General features: G+C 43.6%; 1 protein-coding gene across 4 annotated transcripts in view; it reads left to right on the forward strand.

The window, feature by feature from the left end:
* hecw2a (HECT, C2 and WW domain containing E3 ubiquitin protein ligase 2a) overlaps positions 1 to 16378 on the forward strand; it is a 48983-nt gene that overhangs the window by 27243 nt on the left and 5362 nt on the right. For 3 of the 4 annotated variants that reach the window (XM_014163921.2, XM_014163918.2, XM_014163920.2), the window contains exons 13-26: positions 990 to 1096; positions 6062 to 6186; positions 6540 to 6725; positions 9872 to 10006; positions 10650 to 10752; positions 13065 to 13161; positions 13286 to 13369; positions 13507 to 13592; positions 13876 to 13996; positions 14412 to 14525; positions 14680 to 14832; positions 15025 to 15123; positions 15482 to 15611; positions 15832 to 15978. In XM_014163921.2, coding sequence (XP_014019396.1) covers positions 990 to 1096; positions 6062 to 6186; positions 6540 to 6725; positions 9872 to 10006; positions 10650 to 10752; positions 13065 to 13161; positions 13286 to 13369; positions 13507 to 13592; positions 13876 to 13996; positions 14412 to 14525; positions 14680 to 14832; positions 15025 to 15123; positions 15482 to 15611; positions 15832 to 15978 — 1687 coding nt within the window. The remainder of the gene's footprint in view (positions 1 to 989; positions 1097 to 6061; positions 6187 to 6539; positions 6726 to 9871; positions 10007 to 10649; positions 10753 to 13064; positions 13162 to 13285; positions 13370 to 13506; positions 13593 to 13875; positions 13997 to 14411; positions 14526 to 14679; positions 14833 to 15024; positions 15124 to 15481; positions 15612 to 15831; positions 15979 to 16378) is intronic. The other variant, XM_045704427.1, reaches the window with a different exon arrangement.

Below are 16378 nucleotides of genomic sequence, written 5' to 3' on the forward strand. Positions count from 1 at the left end.
CTCCATGTTTGACGGTGGGGATGGTGTTCTTGGGGTCATAGGCAGCATTTCTCCTCCTCCAAACAGGGCGAGTTGAGTTGATGCCAAAGAGCTCCATTTTGGTCTCATCTGACCACAACACTTCACCCAGATGTTCATTGGCAAACTTCAGACAGGCATGTATATGTGCTTTCTTGAGCAGGGGGACCTTGCGGGCGCTGCAGGATTTCAGTCCTTCACGGCGTAGTGTGTTACCAATTGTTTTCTTGGTGACTATGGTCCCAGCTGCCTTGATCATTGACAAGATCCTCCCGTGTAGTTCTGGGCTGATTCCTCACTGTTCTGATGATCATTGCAACTCCACAAGGTGAGATCTTGCATGGAGCTCCAGGCTGAGGGAGATTGAGAGTTCTTTTGCGTTTCTTCCATTTGCAAATAATCGCACCAACTGTTGTCACCTTCTCACCAAGCTGCTTGGCGATGGTCTTGTAGCCCATTCCAGCCTTGTGTAGGCCTACAACCTTGTCCCTGACATCCTTGGAGAGCTCTTTGGTCTTGGCCATGGTGGAGAGTTTGGAATCTGAATGATTGATTGCTTCTGTGGACAGGTGACTTTTATACATGTAACAAGCTGAGATTAGGAGCACTCCCTTTAAGAGTGTGCTCCTAATCTCAGCTCGTTACCTGTATAAAAGACACCTGGGAGCCAGAAATCTTTGACAGAGGGGGTCAAATACTTATTTCCCTCATTAAAATGCAAATCAATTTATACAATTTTGACATGCGTTTTCTGGATTTTTTGTTATTCTGTCTCTCACTGTTCAAATAAATCTACCATTTAAAATTATAGACTGATCATTTCTTTGCCCACTGACAAACGTACAAAATCAGCAGGGGATCAAATACTTTTTTCCCCATGTATGTATATGTACACACACATACTTTTGTATCTTCAGTCCTCTGCATTTCCCCGTCACACTCCTTTCTGTGTCTGTATTTTTCTCCATCAGGTATCAGAGCATAAGGAGGACGATGACCAGTGAGAGGTCCGAGGAGCACACAGTTGACCTCCCGCCAGAGCTCACAGAGAGTGACCTTCTACCCCAGACCATCCCTGGTGCGTTTGTATAGTCACACACACACACACACACACACAGGGCTATAAAGTGCTACCAGTTTCGTCCCAAATTAAACAAAATATTTTGCTGTGCTATCGGGAGTTTTAATTTGGGAGCGTCATGCTTGCAAAATTACTACAGCGAACACTGCTTGTTTCTAGTCAAAACTGTTCAAAAGGTCTGACCCATATTACCTGTGCGACGTCTTTTTTTCTTCCTGTCATAGATTGGGTGGGCACATTTTACATTCATAAACCATGTCGCGGGCGGTTCTAAAACATTGCGGTCCGCATTTATTTTACACCTTATTCGGTCATGTAGCTAGCTAACAACCTGGTAAATTTACCAGTATATCCAAACATTTGGGGGCACAGAAAGAAAGAGGGATAGCTTCTTCAGTACATCCATGATCATAGTAATGAATGAAGGACATATCTTGCATGTCGTCATCAAAAACGTACCTATTAACTGGTGAGCCTCGAGGACCCCCCCCCCCTTAAGCTAATGAGAAGTCATTCTGATTGCAACATTCTAACAGTGTCATTAATATATGCTATTGCAAAAATTATAATTTGGTTGTGTTTTTCTTATAACATAAGAATATGAAGAAAAACATAAAATAACACAATAGGGTTTTCATTAGTTTGATACTGAAGGCTATATGTAAAAACTAAAATGCAAGTGTTTTGTGGAGTGCCTTTGTTACAACTATGAAACAGCTTATTTTTATGAATTACCCCAACCACCAAGACGCATGGTCAGCAAAATGCGCGGTAAAATTATGAAAACATCAGTAGCCTAAACATCATTTATAAGTGCCAAGTGTGCTTGATAAATGGTGAAAATTGGCACAAAAACAATAATGCCGGGGGCTTCCGGTGACGCAACTTAAGAAATGGCTGCCTTGTTTTTCGTACTGCACATCGGTTGGGTATTTCCCCCCTAAATTCAAGTATTTACTCTGAGCATTGTAATAAATTAAGCAAAATGGAAAATAGGAAAAGGTCGCGGAGCTACAGTAACAAGACGGCAGAAGATAATCGTCGATGAACCTGAGATGGCTAATGCTAGCGCAAATAAGATAGTAGCAGCAAAAGAACCCTCATTTCGTGAGGTGATTTAAAGGAGGAATTGCGCGAGGCGCTCACAGGCTTACGAGAGGAACTTCGAGAAGATGTAAGACAATAACTAAATGAGTTCAAGAAGGACATTAACCAGAAACTTAAAACAAATTAGAACTTCACAGCATATCTACAAGAATGGGGGACGCAGAACAGTGCATTGGGGAAACGGACACATGGAACTCCGCAGTCAAGGAAATACTTGAACAGTCACTGAAAAACCAACACGCACTACAGGCAAAAGTGACAGAACTCGAAGGTTTCTCACGTCGAAACAACTTTAGACTTTATAACGTAGTAGAGGGCGCAGAAAAATACTCTATGCCCCAATTCGTGGAGGGTCTATTCAAAGACATACTTGAAGACAACACTGACCTGGGAATTGAGAGCACACTGAGCTCTGGCCCCAAAACCCCCCACCAAGATCAATAGTAGTACTGTTCCTAAAATTCTCAGTCAAAGAGAAAGTCTTACATGCAACCTGGAAAAAGCCTGTTAGCTTCCAAGGCCAACGAGTGTTCTCTGATCATGACTACGCGGGAGAGATACTGAAAAGGAAAGAATACACCCCCATTAAGAAAGCATTTAAAGAGAAGGGTATACGCTTCCAAACACCATCCCCGGCAAAAATGCGGGTATTTCTGGTAAATGGCCCGGTTACAAACGAGCATGCAGACCAGGCGGCTGAGGATCTGAAGTCGAGGGGCATCACAGTGGACAATACCGCTAGGGGAAAGGCGACATCACCGGCGGAAAGACTCAAGCAGGCTCTCCCATGGATCGTTATCGACAAGTAGAGCCATGGAGAAAGAGGGAAACCACCTCGGCGAGAGGACGTTCACATCCGAGAGCGACTCAGGCATTTCCAACGGGAAGATGGAGGACACTGAATCAGATTAAACAGAATTAATAGTTACCGCGAGCTGTTAACACGTTGGGTTGTTACGGTTGACATTAGGTAAAATATCTCCCCTATTTTCCCCCCAATGCTGAACAAGGGTGAGTAGCCAAAAGTATGTGTTCTTTATGAACACACTAAGTAGCGTCACGTTAATAACATATATATATATATATATATATAGACTAAGTATTGACACATTGACAACGGGGGTGACAGAAGGGCATATCAAGGGGAGGATTCATGATATGCACACATGACCGATATAGTTTTCACTTGTAATTACCAGTGTGTATAAGCGACGAAATAGGCGCCCTTATTTTCAGTTCCAACAGGTCTTGTTTGTGACTACATCACGCATTTTCATATCTGAGCGAGGGGCCCCTCCTGCGGACAGGCTCATCCCCTCAAACCCCAGAGGCAAGAGACATATATGCTAATATTGATCCCATGACTTGAGATTTGTAACACAAATGCTAAAACATTACCATGTAGAAACAGTGCCAGGTAAACTAAACCAACGCATGGATTGCTGTCATACCTTATCCATAGACTGCTTACAGGGTAAGGAAACCAATGTAATTTGGCTGAACTATCCTTTTTACACTAACTGCTGAAGCTTCTCCCAACAGTTGAAAGTGCCATACCTGTCATAATTACAGCCGTGTTGAAGAGACCAAACTGCAGCAGGTGAAATGTAGATACTCATCTTTTTAATATATAAGAGCAAAGTATCCACGGGGAAAACGACTAACAGGCTACGTACATACCAAAGACTAGCAGTGTTAGCACAACCACCCACAAACCCAAGTGACAAACATACTCCTAATTATATGACTCCCAATCAGGAACAACGATAACCAGCTGTCACTGATCGGGAGCCATACAGACCCACATAGAAACACAACACCCAGAACACACATACACAGACATACTCTGCCACGTCCTGACCAAAAACTACACAACACCACCCTCTGCTGGTCAGGACGTGACAATACCCAGTTAATAATCACCCTGATAATTGTCTCGAAACTGAACCTAAACTATACCGAAACTAATTTCACACATATAACAGGTTAAATAAATGTGATCAAGTTACAGAAGCACAAATATCATACCCTCCAAGACATGATAACCTCTCACCATTACTATAACAGTCAGTGAAGGTTAGCATCTTTTGGGGGGTATGATTATTTGTATGTCTAACTTTCTCAGTCATCATTATTGATGATTCATTCAGGACTATCCGTAATCATAGTAGCGGCCACATTAATTCTTGTTTACAATAAAAGTGACTCCAAAATGACAACACATTATTTACCATTCATTTCTATTGGACAAAAATATTATCTGAAACACATCCAAAACAAATAGCAAATGCAGCCAACAAGTTTAGAGTCACAAGCTGGATGTAATCATAAATTTGATTGACTGAAGTGAATTTGTCCTAATACTTAGTCATCTAAAATGGGGGGGACTATGTACAAACAGTTCTGTAATTTCTAAACGGTTCACCCGATATGGATGGCAATACCCTCACATTAAAGTCGGCACTACTTTACCCTTCACTGTATAATTTCACATCCAAAGTGCTGGAGTACAGAGCCTAGCCCCCCCTAGAAGTAGCATTTGACCTTGTGGGGACTAACAAAATGCCCCCAGTTGGTTAAAAAAAATGTCATCTACTATTTTACACACACACACCCTTCCCAACATCTAAAATAAATGTCCTCACTGTAAACTGTGTTTATTTTCAGCAAACTTAACGTATAAATACTTGTATGAACATAACAAGATTCAATAACTGAGACATAAACTGAACAAGTTCCACAGACATGTGACTAACAGAAATGGAATAATGTGTCCCTGAACAAAGGGGGGGTCAAAAGTAACAGTCAGTATGTGGTGTGGCCACCAGCTGCATTAAGTACTGCAGTGCATCTCCTCATGGACTGCACCAGATTTGCCAGTTCTTGCTGTGAGATGTTACCCCACTCTTCCACCAAGTCACCTGCAAGTTCCCAGATATTTCTGGGGGAATGGCCCTAGCCCTCACCCTCCGATCCAACAGGTCCCAGATGTGCTCAATGGGATTGAGATCCAGGCTTTTCGCTGGCCATGGCAGAACATTGCCATTCCTGTCTTGCAGGAAATAACGCACAGAACGAGCAGTATGGCTGGTGACATTGTCATGCTGGAGGGTCATGTCAGGATGAGCCTGCAGAAAGGGTACCACATGAGGGAGGATGTCTTCCCTGTAACGCACAGCGTTGAGATTGCCTGCAATGACAGCAAGCTCAGTCCGATGATGCTGTGACACACCGCCCCAGACCATGACGGACCCTCCACCTCCAAATTGATCCCACTCCAGATTACAGGCCTCGGTTTAACGCTCATTCCGTCGACGATAAACGCGAATCCGACTATCACCCCTGGTGAGACAAAACCGCGACTCATCAGTGAAGAGCACTTTTTGCCAGTCCTGTCTGGTCCAGTGACGATAGTCGGATCCGTCCTGTCTCAGGCGTCTCACAGTACGACATTGCAATGTATTGCCCTGGCCACATCTGCAGTCCTCATGCCTCCTTGCAGCATGCCTAAGGCACGTTCACGCAGATGAGCTGGGACCCTGGGCATCTTTCTTTTGGTGTTTTTCAGAGTCAGTAGAAAGGCATCTTTAGTGTCCTAAGTTTTCATAACTGTGACCTTAATCGCCTACCGTCTGTAAGCTCTTAGTGTCTTAATGACCGTTCCACAGGTGCATGTTCATTAATTGTTTATGGTTCATTGAAAAGGCATGGGAAATAGTGTTTCAACACTTTACAATGAAGATCTGTGAAGTTATTTGGATTTTTACCAGTTATCTTTGAAAGACAGGGTCCTGAAAAAGGGAAAACATTTTTGCTGAGTTTATTCTACTCTTACTGTGTGTGTTTCTGTTGTAGAGTACAGGAGAGAGAGTGCGGCGGGTCACTCCAGCTCCCGGTCGCGTCTCTCTCTGCTGCTCCAGTCCCCCAGCGCAAAGTTTCTGTGCAGCCCAGACTTCTTCAACATGCTGCATTCTAACCCTGTGAGTCTCACCCTCACCTTTCACATTCTTACGGATCACCTTTGATCTCCCAGCTCTCACTTATCACGTCATATCTCTCAGTAGGTAACAATTTGCAAAAGTGTGTGTGGTAAGGGAACAGCTTTTTGGAATGGAATGAAATGCTGTTTTCAATTGTACGTCAAATGTTGCGTTGATCAGGTTAATTGAAGTAGAACTATGAGGTATGCTACCTGGGATTTCATTTCCCATTATGAGTCATCATTCTTCCCTTAATCTGTGTTTTATCAAAGCAATGACAAACCCATTTACAGAAGAGCCCAGAATTTCACATGTCCCTCTTTGATGACCTCATCAATCTGTTCCCTCCTCAGAGTGCCTACCGCATGTTTACGAGCAACACTTGCCTGAAGCACATGATCAGTAAGGTTCGTCGGGACGCCCACCACTATGAGCGCTACCAGCACAACAGGGACCTGGTGGCCTTTCTCAACATGTTCACCAACAAACAGTTGGAGCTACCCAGGGGCTGGGAGATGAAGCACGATCAGACCGGCAAGGTCTGAAAACTGTGTGTGGGGGTGGTGTGTGTGTGAATGTTTTAGTTTGTGCAATGACATGTGAATATACAGTGCATTCGGAAAGTATTCAGACCCCTTGACTTTTTCCACATTTTGTTACGTTACAACCTTATTCTAAAATGGATTGCATACACTTTTTATCCTCATCGATTTACACACAATAATACCCCATGATGACAAAGCTAAAACAGGTTTTCAGATTTATTTGCAAATGTATTAAAATTTAAAACATATACCTTATTTAAATAAGTATTCAGACCGTTTGCTTTGAGATTGCTATGTTTCCATTGATCCTCCTTGATATGTTTCTACAACTTGATTGGAGTCAACCTGTGGAAAATTCAATTGATTGGACATGATTTGGAAAGGCACACACCTTGTCCCACATTTGACAATGCAGGTCAGAGCAAAAACCAAGCCAGGTCGAAGCAATTGTCCATAGTAAATGGAAGAAGTTTGGAACCTCCAAGACTCATCCTAAAGCTGGCCGCCTGGCCAAACTGAGCATTCGAGGGAGGAGGGCCTTGGTCAGGGAGGTGATCAAGAACCCAATGGTCACTCTGACAGAGCTCCAGAGTTACTCTGTGGAGATGGGAGAACCTGCCAGAAGGACAACAATCTCTGCAGCACTCCACCAAGCAAGCCTTAATGGTAGTGGCCAGATGGAAGCCACTCCTCAGTAAAAGGCACATGTCAGCCCGCTTGGAGTTTGCCAAAAGGCACCTAAAGAATCTCAGACCATGAGAAACAAGATTCTCTGGTCTGATGAAACCAAGATTGAACTCTTTGGCCTGAATGCCAAGTGTCATGTCTGGAGGAAACCTGGCACCATTGCTACGGTGAAGCATTGTGGTGGCATCATCAATCTGTGGGGGATGTTTTTTCAGCAGCAGGGACTAGAATACTAGTCAGGATTGAGGCAAAGATGAACAGAGCAAAGTACAGAGAGATCCTTGATGAACACCGGCTCCAGAGTGCTTAGGACTTCAGACTGGGGCGAAGGTTCACCTTCAACAGGACAACGACCGTAAGCACACAGCCAAGACAACGTAGGAGTGACTTCGGGACAAGTCTCTGAATGTCCTTGAGTGGCCCAGCCAGAGCCTGGACTTGAACCCGATCGAACATCTCTGGAGAGACCTGGAAATACCTGTTCAGCGACTCTCCCCATCCAACCTGACAGAGCTTGAGGATCTGCAGAGAAGAATGGGAGAAACTCCCCAAATACAGGTCTGCCAAGCTTGTAGCGTCATACCCAGAAACTCGAGGCTGTCAAAGGTGCTTCAACAAAGTACTGAGGTTTGAGAGAGTCTGAATAGTTATGCAAATGTTATATTTCATTTATTCTTTTAGAAATGAGCAAACATTCCTAAGAAACGGTTATTGCTTTGTCATTATGGGGTATTGTGTGTAGGTTGATGAGGAAAAAAGTGTATTTAATCAATTTTAGAATATGGCTGTAACATAACGAAATATGGAAAAAGTCAAGGTGTCTGAATACTTAACGAATGCACTGTATAATATATACAGTACCAGTCAAACGTTTGGGCATACTCATTTTCAGGGTTTTCCTTTATTTTTACTATGTTCTACATTGTAGGATAATAGTAAAGATGTCAAAACTAGGAAATAGCACATATGGAATCATGTAGTAACCTAAAAAGTGACAAACAAATCTTAATATATTTTTGGTTTTTCAAAGTAGTCACAATTTGCCTTGATGACAGTTTTGCACAGACTTGCAATGCTCTCAACCAGCTTCATGAGGCCTTGATAAAAGTTAATTTGTGGAATTTCTTTCCTTCTCAATGCCTTTGAGCCAATCAGTTGTGTTGTGATAAGACAGGGGTGTTATACGGAAGATGGCTCTATTTGGTAAAAGACCAAGTTCATATTATGGCAAGAACAGCTCAAATAAGCATAGAGAAATTACAGTCAATCATTACTTTAAGACATGAAGGTCAGCCAATCTGGAAAATTTCAAGAACTTTGAAAGTTTCTTCAAGTGCAGTCGCAAAAACCATCAAGCGCTTTGATGAAACTAGCTCTCATGAGGACTACCACATGAAAGGAAGACCCAGAGTTACCTCTGCTGCAGAGAATAAGTTAATTGGAGTTACCAGAAATTGCAGCCCAAATAATTGCTTCACAGAGTTCAAGTAAGACACATCTCAACATCAACTGTTCAGAGGAGACTGTGAATCAGGCCTTCATGGTTGAATTGCTGCAAAGAAACCACTACTACAGGACACCAATAATAAGAAGACACTTGCTTGGGCCAAGAAACACGAGCAATGGACATTAGACCGGTGGAAATCTGTCCTTTTTGGTCTGATGTTTCCAAATTATGAAATTTTTGGTTCCAACCGCTGTGTCTTTCTGAGATGCAGGGTAGGTGAACGGATGATCTCCGCATGTGTGGTTCCCACCGTGAAGCATGGAGGAGGTGTGATGGTGTGGGGGTGCTTTGCTGGTGACACTGTCAGTGATTTATTTAGAATTCAAGGCACACTTAACTAGCATGGCTACCACAGAATTCTGCAGTGATACGCCACCCCATCTGGTTTGTGCTTAGTCCCACTATCATTTGTTTTTCAACAGGACAATGACCCAACACATGTCCTGGCTGTGTAAGGGCTATTTGACCAAGAAGGAGAGTGTTGCAGTGCTGCATCAGATCACCTGGCCTCCACAATCACCGACCTCAAATCAGTTGAGATGGTATGGGATGAGTTGGACCGCAGAGTGAAGGAACAAGTGCTCAGCATGTGGGACTGTTGAAAAGACTGTTTGAAAAGCATTCCAGATGAAGCTGGTTGAGAGAATGCCAAGGGTGTGCAAAGCTGTCATCAAGGCAAAGGGTGGCTACTTTGAAGAATCTCTAAAAAAGTATATTTTGATTTGGTCAACACTTTTTTTTGGTTACTACATGATTCCATATGTGTTATTTCATAGTTTTGATGTCTTCACTATTATTCTACAATGTAGAAAATAGTAAAAATAAAGAACACTTGAATGAGTAGGTTTGGCTAAACCTTTGACTGGTACTGTATGTACACTTGCTTACCTATACTGTAGTTTCTTTATCTATCTTACTGTACGTGGCTGGCTGTGTGTCTTCACAGCCCTTCTTTGTGGATCACAATCGTCGTTCCACGACCTTCATCGACCCGCGGCTCCCCCTCCAGAGTGCACGCTCCACTGGTCTGTTGACCCACCGCCAGCACCTCAGCCGCCAACGCAGCCACAGCGCAGGCGAGGTGAGAGACTACTGCTGCATTCACACAGGCCAATTTAAAAAAAGTCTGACCGGACTGCATGACGGCATGCTAACTAGTGGACTAACCTACATGTGGCTTGGCAGTTTGCCTGGCGTGTTTGAATTCATATAGCTGGTTTGAAGAACATGCCAACTAACATCCAAAAAAGAAAATATCTCTACAGTGGATGATATTGTCCCTCGGCCTCATCAGAATTTTCCATTGTCTTGCTGAAAATGTTACATCTGGTTTCATCTTGCCGTAATAAGTCGACTATGTGAACGCAGCAAACTGCTGTACTACTGCACCACTAATACAGGCTTGAGATCAGCTCTAAATCTAATCTATTACACCCACTGCACCACTGACACACTGGATTACTGACCATCACTGACTTTAGCTGGTTTAACAAGACCGATATCAATCATAATGCTTATAGCAAGACTGGGTTAATACTGGGTTAACAGAATGGACAAAAATTCATGATGTATCAAAAAGATTGAAAGGGTTCCTAAAATGGGTGTAAGTAGTATGGTTTTCAATAGAAACAATGACAATGCTGGGTTTATTGCTGGGAGTTCCCTGATTGTGTCAATTGGTAGCAGCAGAGGGATCCGTCCTGACTCGGAGTGTCCCCTTGCAGGTGGTAGATGACACGCGACACTCCAGCCCACCTGTCATGCCCCGCCCCTCCAGCACCTTCAGTGGGTCCACTCGCAATCAATACCAGGACCTGGTGCCTGTGGGTGAGTACACACGCATGCACGGCAGGTAGCCTAGCAGTTAGTGTTGGGCCAGTAACCAAAAGATTGCTAGTTTAAATCCCTATGCAGACACGGTGAAAATTCAGCCCTTGAGCAAGGCACTTAACCCTAATTGCTCCACTTAAAGCTACAATTTGGTAGATGACCAAATTCACATAGAAACATGAGTTACAGTCTTCCATTCCCAATGAAAGCAAGTCACGAAGGGGTAGATCTATGTGTGCTATTTCTATGCTTCCCGTTCTGAAGTTTGGTTTTTGCGTCTTTTACTGGACTTTCGGTTTTGTACACCAGCTTCAAAACAGCTGAATATACACTGCTCAAAAAAATAAAGGGAACACTTAAACAACACATCCTAGATCTGAATGAAAGAAATAATCTTATTAAATACTTTTTTCTTTACATAGTTGAATGTGCTGACAACAAAATCACACAAAAATAATCAATGGAAATCCAATTTATCAACCCATGGAGGTCTGGATTTGGAGTCACACTCAAAATTAAAGTGGAAAACCACATTACAGGCTGATCCAACTTTGATGTAATGTCCTTAAAACAAGTCAAAATGAGGCTCAGTAGTGTGTGTGGCCTCCACGTGCCTGTATGACCTCCCTACAACGCCTGGGCATGCTCCTGATGAGGTGGCGGATGGTCTCCTGAGGGATCTCCTCCCAGACCTGGACTAAAGCATCCGCCAACTCCTGGACAGTCTGTGGTGCAACGTGGCATTGGTGGATGGAGCGAGACATGATGTCCCAGATGTGCTCAATTGGATTCAGGTCTGGGGAACGGGCGGGCCAGTCCATAGCATCAATGCCTTCCTCTTGCAGGAACTGCTGACACACTCCAGCCACATGAGGTCTAGCATTGTCTTGCATTAGGAGGAACCCAGGGCCAACCGCACCAGCATATGGTCTTACAAGGGGTCTGAGGATCTCATCTCTGTACCTAATGGCAGTCAGGCTACCTCTGGCGAGCACATGGAGGGCTGTGCGGCCCCCGAAAGAAATGCCACCCCACACCATGACTGACCCACCGCCAAACCGGTCATGCTGGAGGATGTTGCAGGCAGCAGAACGTTCTCCACGGCGTCTCCAGACTCTGTCACGTCTGTCATGTGCTCAGTGTGAACCTGCTTTCATCTGTGAAGAGCACAGGGCGCCAGTGGCGAATTTGCCAATCTTGGTGTTCTCTGGCAAATGCCAAATGTCCTGCACGGTGTTGGGCTGTAAGCACAACCCCCACCTGTGGACGTCGGGCCCTCATACCACCCTCATGGAGTCTGTTTCTGACCGTTTGAGCAGACACATGCACATTTGTGGCCTGCTGGAGGTCATTTTGCAGGGCTCTGGCAGTGTTCCTCCTTGCACAAAGGCGGAGGTAGCGGTCCTGCTGCTGGGTTGTTGCCCTCCTATGGCCTCCTCCATGTCTCCTGATGTACTGGCCTGTCTCCTGGTAGCGCCTCCATGCTCTGAACACTACGCTGACAGACACAGCAAACCTTCTTGCCACAGCTCGCATTGATGTGCCATCCTGGATGAGCTGCACTACCTGAGCCACTTGTGTGGGTTGTAGACTCCGTCTCATGCTACCACTAGAGTGAAAGCACCGCCAGCATTCAAAAGTGACCAAAACATCAGCCAGGTAGCATAGGAACTGAGAAGTGGTCTGTGGTCCCCACCTGCAGAACCACTCCTTTATTGGGGGTGTCTTGCTTATTGCCTATAATTTCCACCTGTTGTCTATTCCATTTGCACAACAGCATGTGAAATGTATTGTCAATCAGTGTTGCTTCCTAAGTGGACAGTTTGATTTCACAGAAGTGTGATTGACTTGGAGTTACATTGTGTTGTTTAAGTGTTCCCTTTATTTTTTTGAGCAGTATACAATATTTTGGTTATGGAAAATCTATTTCACAGCGGTTTAGATGGTACAATGATTCACCACACAATGACTGCTTGTTTTGTCACAAAACTGAAAGTAGGCTATTTATTAGAATTTTAGCAACCCGGAAATGGCGGAGCGATTTCTGCATAGTGCATCTTTAACCCTAATTGCTCCAAGGGTCTCTGGCCACGACTCCACTCTCTAAGGGTGTCTCAAGGGGAGTTGGGATATGCAAAAAACATGTCCATTTCACGCCTCAAACTCCTACAGGTTACCCACTTGTACATGCAGTGAAATAAGCACCCTCTATTAACACTTTTTACACACACACACACATGTTATATACAGGGCTAACTTATGCACTAATAGACACAGTAATGTTGATATTTACACGGGTCTCTCCCCAGCCTACAATGACAAGATTGTGGCATTTCTACGGCAACCCAACATCATTGAGATCCTGCAGGAGAGGCAACCAGAACTCGTCAGGAACCACTCACTCAAGTAGGTCAGCCCAATCACCATGGGAACCCTTTAATCAGATATTTAACCCTTAATCTTAACCTCCTAAATGTATTATGATCATGCCAAACGGCAGTATCACGAATGTTAACGCGTTTGTCTGCAGGGAAAGGTTACAGTTCATTCGCAGCGAGGGTGTTTCTGGGCTTGCTCGTCTCTCTAGCGATGCTGATCTAGTCATTTTGCTCAGGTGGGACCTTTGTGTGTGTCTTTGTGTTAATGTCTGTTTGTGATTGGTGTTTGGTGTATGTTTGCGTGTACGAGAAGGTATTGCGTGTATGTCTGTCTGTGTGTGAGTGAGAATTTAAGCACTCCTCTCTCCCTTAGCCTGTTTGAAGAGGAGGTCATGTCCTATGTTCCACCTGCTGCCTTACTGCACCCTAGCTACTGCTCCTCCCCTCAAAGCTCCCCTGGTGAGACCACACACACATATTTTCTCCTCATGCTCTTCTTCTTCCCTTAGTCTTGTTTCTAATTGAAACTATCCATCCAAGGAAGGGCAAGATAATGAGAAAAAGCCTTGAACCGTAAAAGTTGCTTAGCGCTCTCAATTAGTGAAGTTTAGTGGGGGGGGGTTTCTGAACCAATTCTATGCTAGTACAAGTTGTAATAATGAGATACAGTTACGATATTCTGAGGAACTTATGTATTTTTTTGGTCTATTTTTTCCTCTTCCTCCTCCTGCCCCTCTCTCAGGTACTCAGAGAGCTAATGCACGTGCCCCTGCCCCATACAAACGTGACTTTGAGGCCAAACTGAGAAACTTCTATCGCAAGCTGGAGACGAAGGGCTATGGCCAGGGACCTGGGAAAGTCAAGTGAGTACTTGATGACGTCATTCAACAAGTTGAGAGAACCGCTAAATTTCAGCAGTATTCTTACATGGAATCACTGGTCACTTTAATAATGTTTACATACTGCTTTACTCATTTCATATGTATATACTGTATTCTATTCTATTTTAGTCAATGCCACTCCGACATTGCTCATCCTAATATTGATTTATTTCTTAATTCCATTTTACTTTTAGATTTGTGTGTATTGTGGTGAATTGTTAGGTACTACTGCATTGTTGGAGCTAGGAACACAAGCACTTTTCTACACCCGCAATGACATCTGATAAATATGTGTATGTGACCAATATACAATTAGATTTGTTCATTCCTAAACTGTGTGCGCGTGTGCTGTGCCTGAGTGCGTTCATGACTGTCTGGCTGTTTTTTCTTCTTCCAGATTGATCGTTCGTAGAGATCACCTGTTGGAGGATGCCTTCAATCAGATCATGTGCTACTCCCGCAAAGACCTGCAGAGGAGTAAGCTGTATGTCAGCTTTGTGGGAGAGGAAGGGTGAGTGTTGCCTTTGTAGTTTAGGTCTTTTAATATTTTCTACACATTATCTTATGTTTGCTCATTTGCATCGGTTGTTATGTTGTCTCTGTGTACATTGTTTATTTTCCATCATCTCAATACATGATTTATGAAATGTGTGTGTGTGTTATAGGCTGGACTACAGCGGCCCTTCGAGGGAGTTCTTCTTCTTGGTGTCAAGGGAGTTGTTTAACCCTTACTACGGTCTGTTTGAGTACTCCGCCAACGACACCTACACTGTGCAGATCAGCCCCATGTCTGCCTTTGTGGACAACCATCACGAGTGGTGAGTGACAAGTTTACACTACCATGATGGTTAGACGGATGGATGGACAGGCGGGTGGTTGGATTTAGGAAGACGGACATGCTGTAGATAAAATAAGGAACAAAGACGCAGATAGACTTATGATAACATCTGACTTGTCATCATATACTATACATGTACTGTATTGCACCTAGCAATGTTGCTCTCTTCCAGGTTTCGTTTCAGTGGGCGTATCCTGGGCCTGGCTCTGATCCACCAGTATCTGTTGGATGCCTTCTTTACCCGCCCGTTCTACAAGGGCCTGCTGCGTATGTAAGTGTCTCAATCAGGTCCTCTTAGCTAGCAAATGGCTAGGGATCCTATCACCATGAACACCACATTTTTATTGGTTTGACAATGCAACCACCCTGGCAAATTGCCAGTTATGCTTTAGCATAAAATAAATTCTATGACAAATACACACCTCACTATTTTTTAAGTAGTAACTACTGAACTGGAAGAAGCTGAACAGACAGGAGTTGGTTAGATTCATTTGACTTTTCAGTTACCATGCTTTCATTATGTGCTTGATATACACTCTGGAAAACATCATGCTAAATTACTAAAATGTTAATATAAGACTTAGTTATGAGATACATTTTTCACCTCTGTTGACCTTTGACACCTACAGCCCATGTGACCTGAGTGACCTGGAGTTCCTGGACGAGGAGTTCCACCAGAGTTTACAGTGGATGAAGGACAACGACATCGAGGACATGCTGGACCTCACCTTCACCGTCAACGAAGAGGTCTTCGGACAGGTGTGTGTGTGTGTCATGCTTGTGTTTTGAATAATTAATGTTTTGTATATATATCTTCAATCATTTTAGACTACATACACTACCCTGCATTTGATATTTAATTGCTTGTTACAATGTGTTGTATTTGGGGGTGAATCCTGACTTTACTTAGTCATTCATTGATATCAATGGTAAGGTAGGATTCACCCTATATTGTGTTTCTATCTTTACGGCCCTATAGATCACAGAGAGAGAGCTGAAGCCAGGCGGTGCAGGTATTCCAGTGTCAGAGAAGAATAAAAAGGAGTACATTGAGCGCATGGTTAAGTGGCGCATCGAAAGGGGTGTGGCTCAGCAGACTGAGAGCCTGGTGCGAGGCTTCTATGAGGTAGGGCCCTGTGTTTTGCGCAATCATGTGACATAGCAAGATTTTATCCTGTATTTTAAGCCTTAGCCAGAAATGAGAATTACAGCAAAAATCTAAGCAATTGTCTGAGGATGGTGCTGGAACATCTGACATAAAAAGAAAAGGGGACAGTTTGATGAAAAAGCTTTAAATAAAGGTTAAAATCCAGGTTGTGACATAGTTGCACAAAACACAGGACCCTATGGCATCACACACATCATTGATAATGGTCCATCATTGTGATATGTATTAGTCAAGTGGCATTGTATCTGCATAATGATGCAGTGCTACGTCAGGTATTTTGTAATAGATAATGATGCAGCAAGTGGTAATTTATCTGAAATAGATAATCATGCATGCCAATAACAATTAATGTGGTTAC

The sequence above is a fragment of the Salmo salar genome, chromosome ssa21, assembly GCF_905237065.1.
Source record: "Salmo salar chromosome ssa21, Ssal_v3.1, whole genome shotgun sequence".
In the NCBI taxonomy this organism is placed as follows: Eukaryota; Metazoa; Chordata; class Actinopteri; order Salmoniformes; family Salmonidae; genus Salmo; species Salmo salar.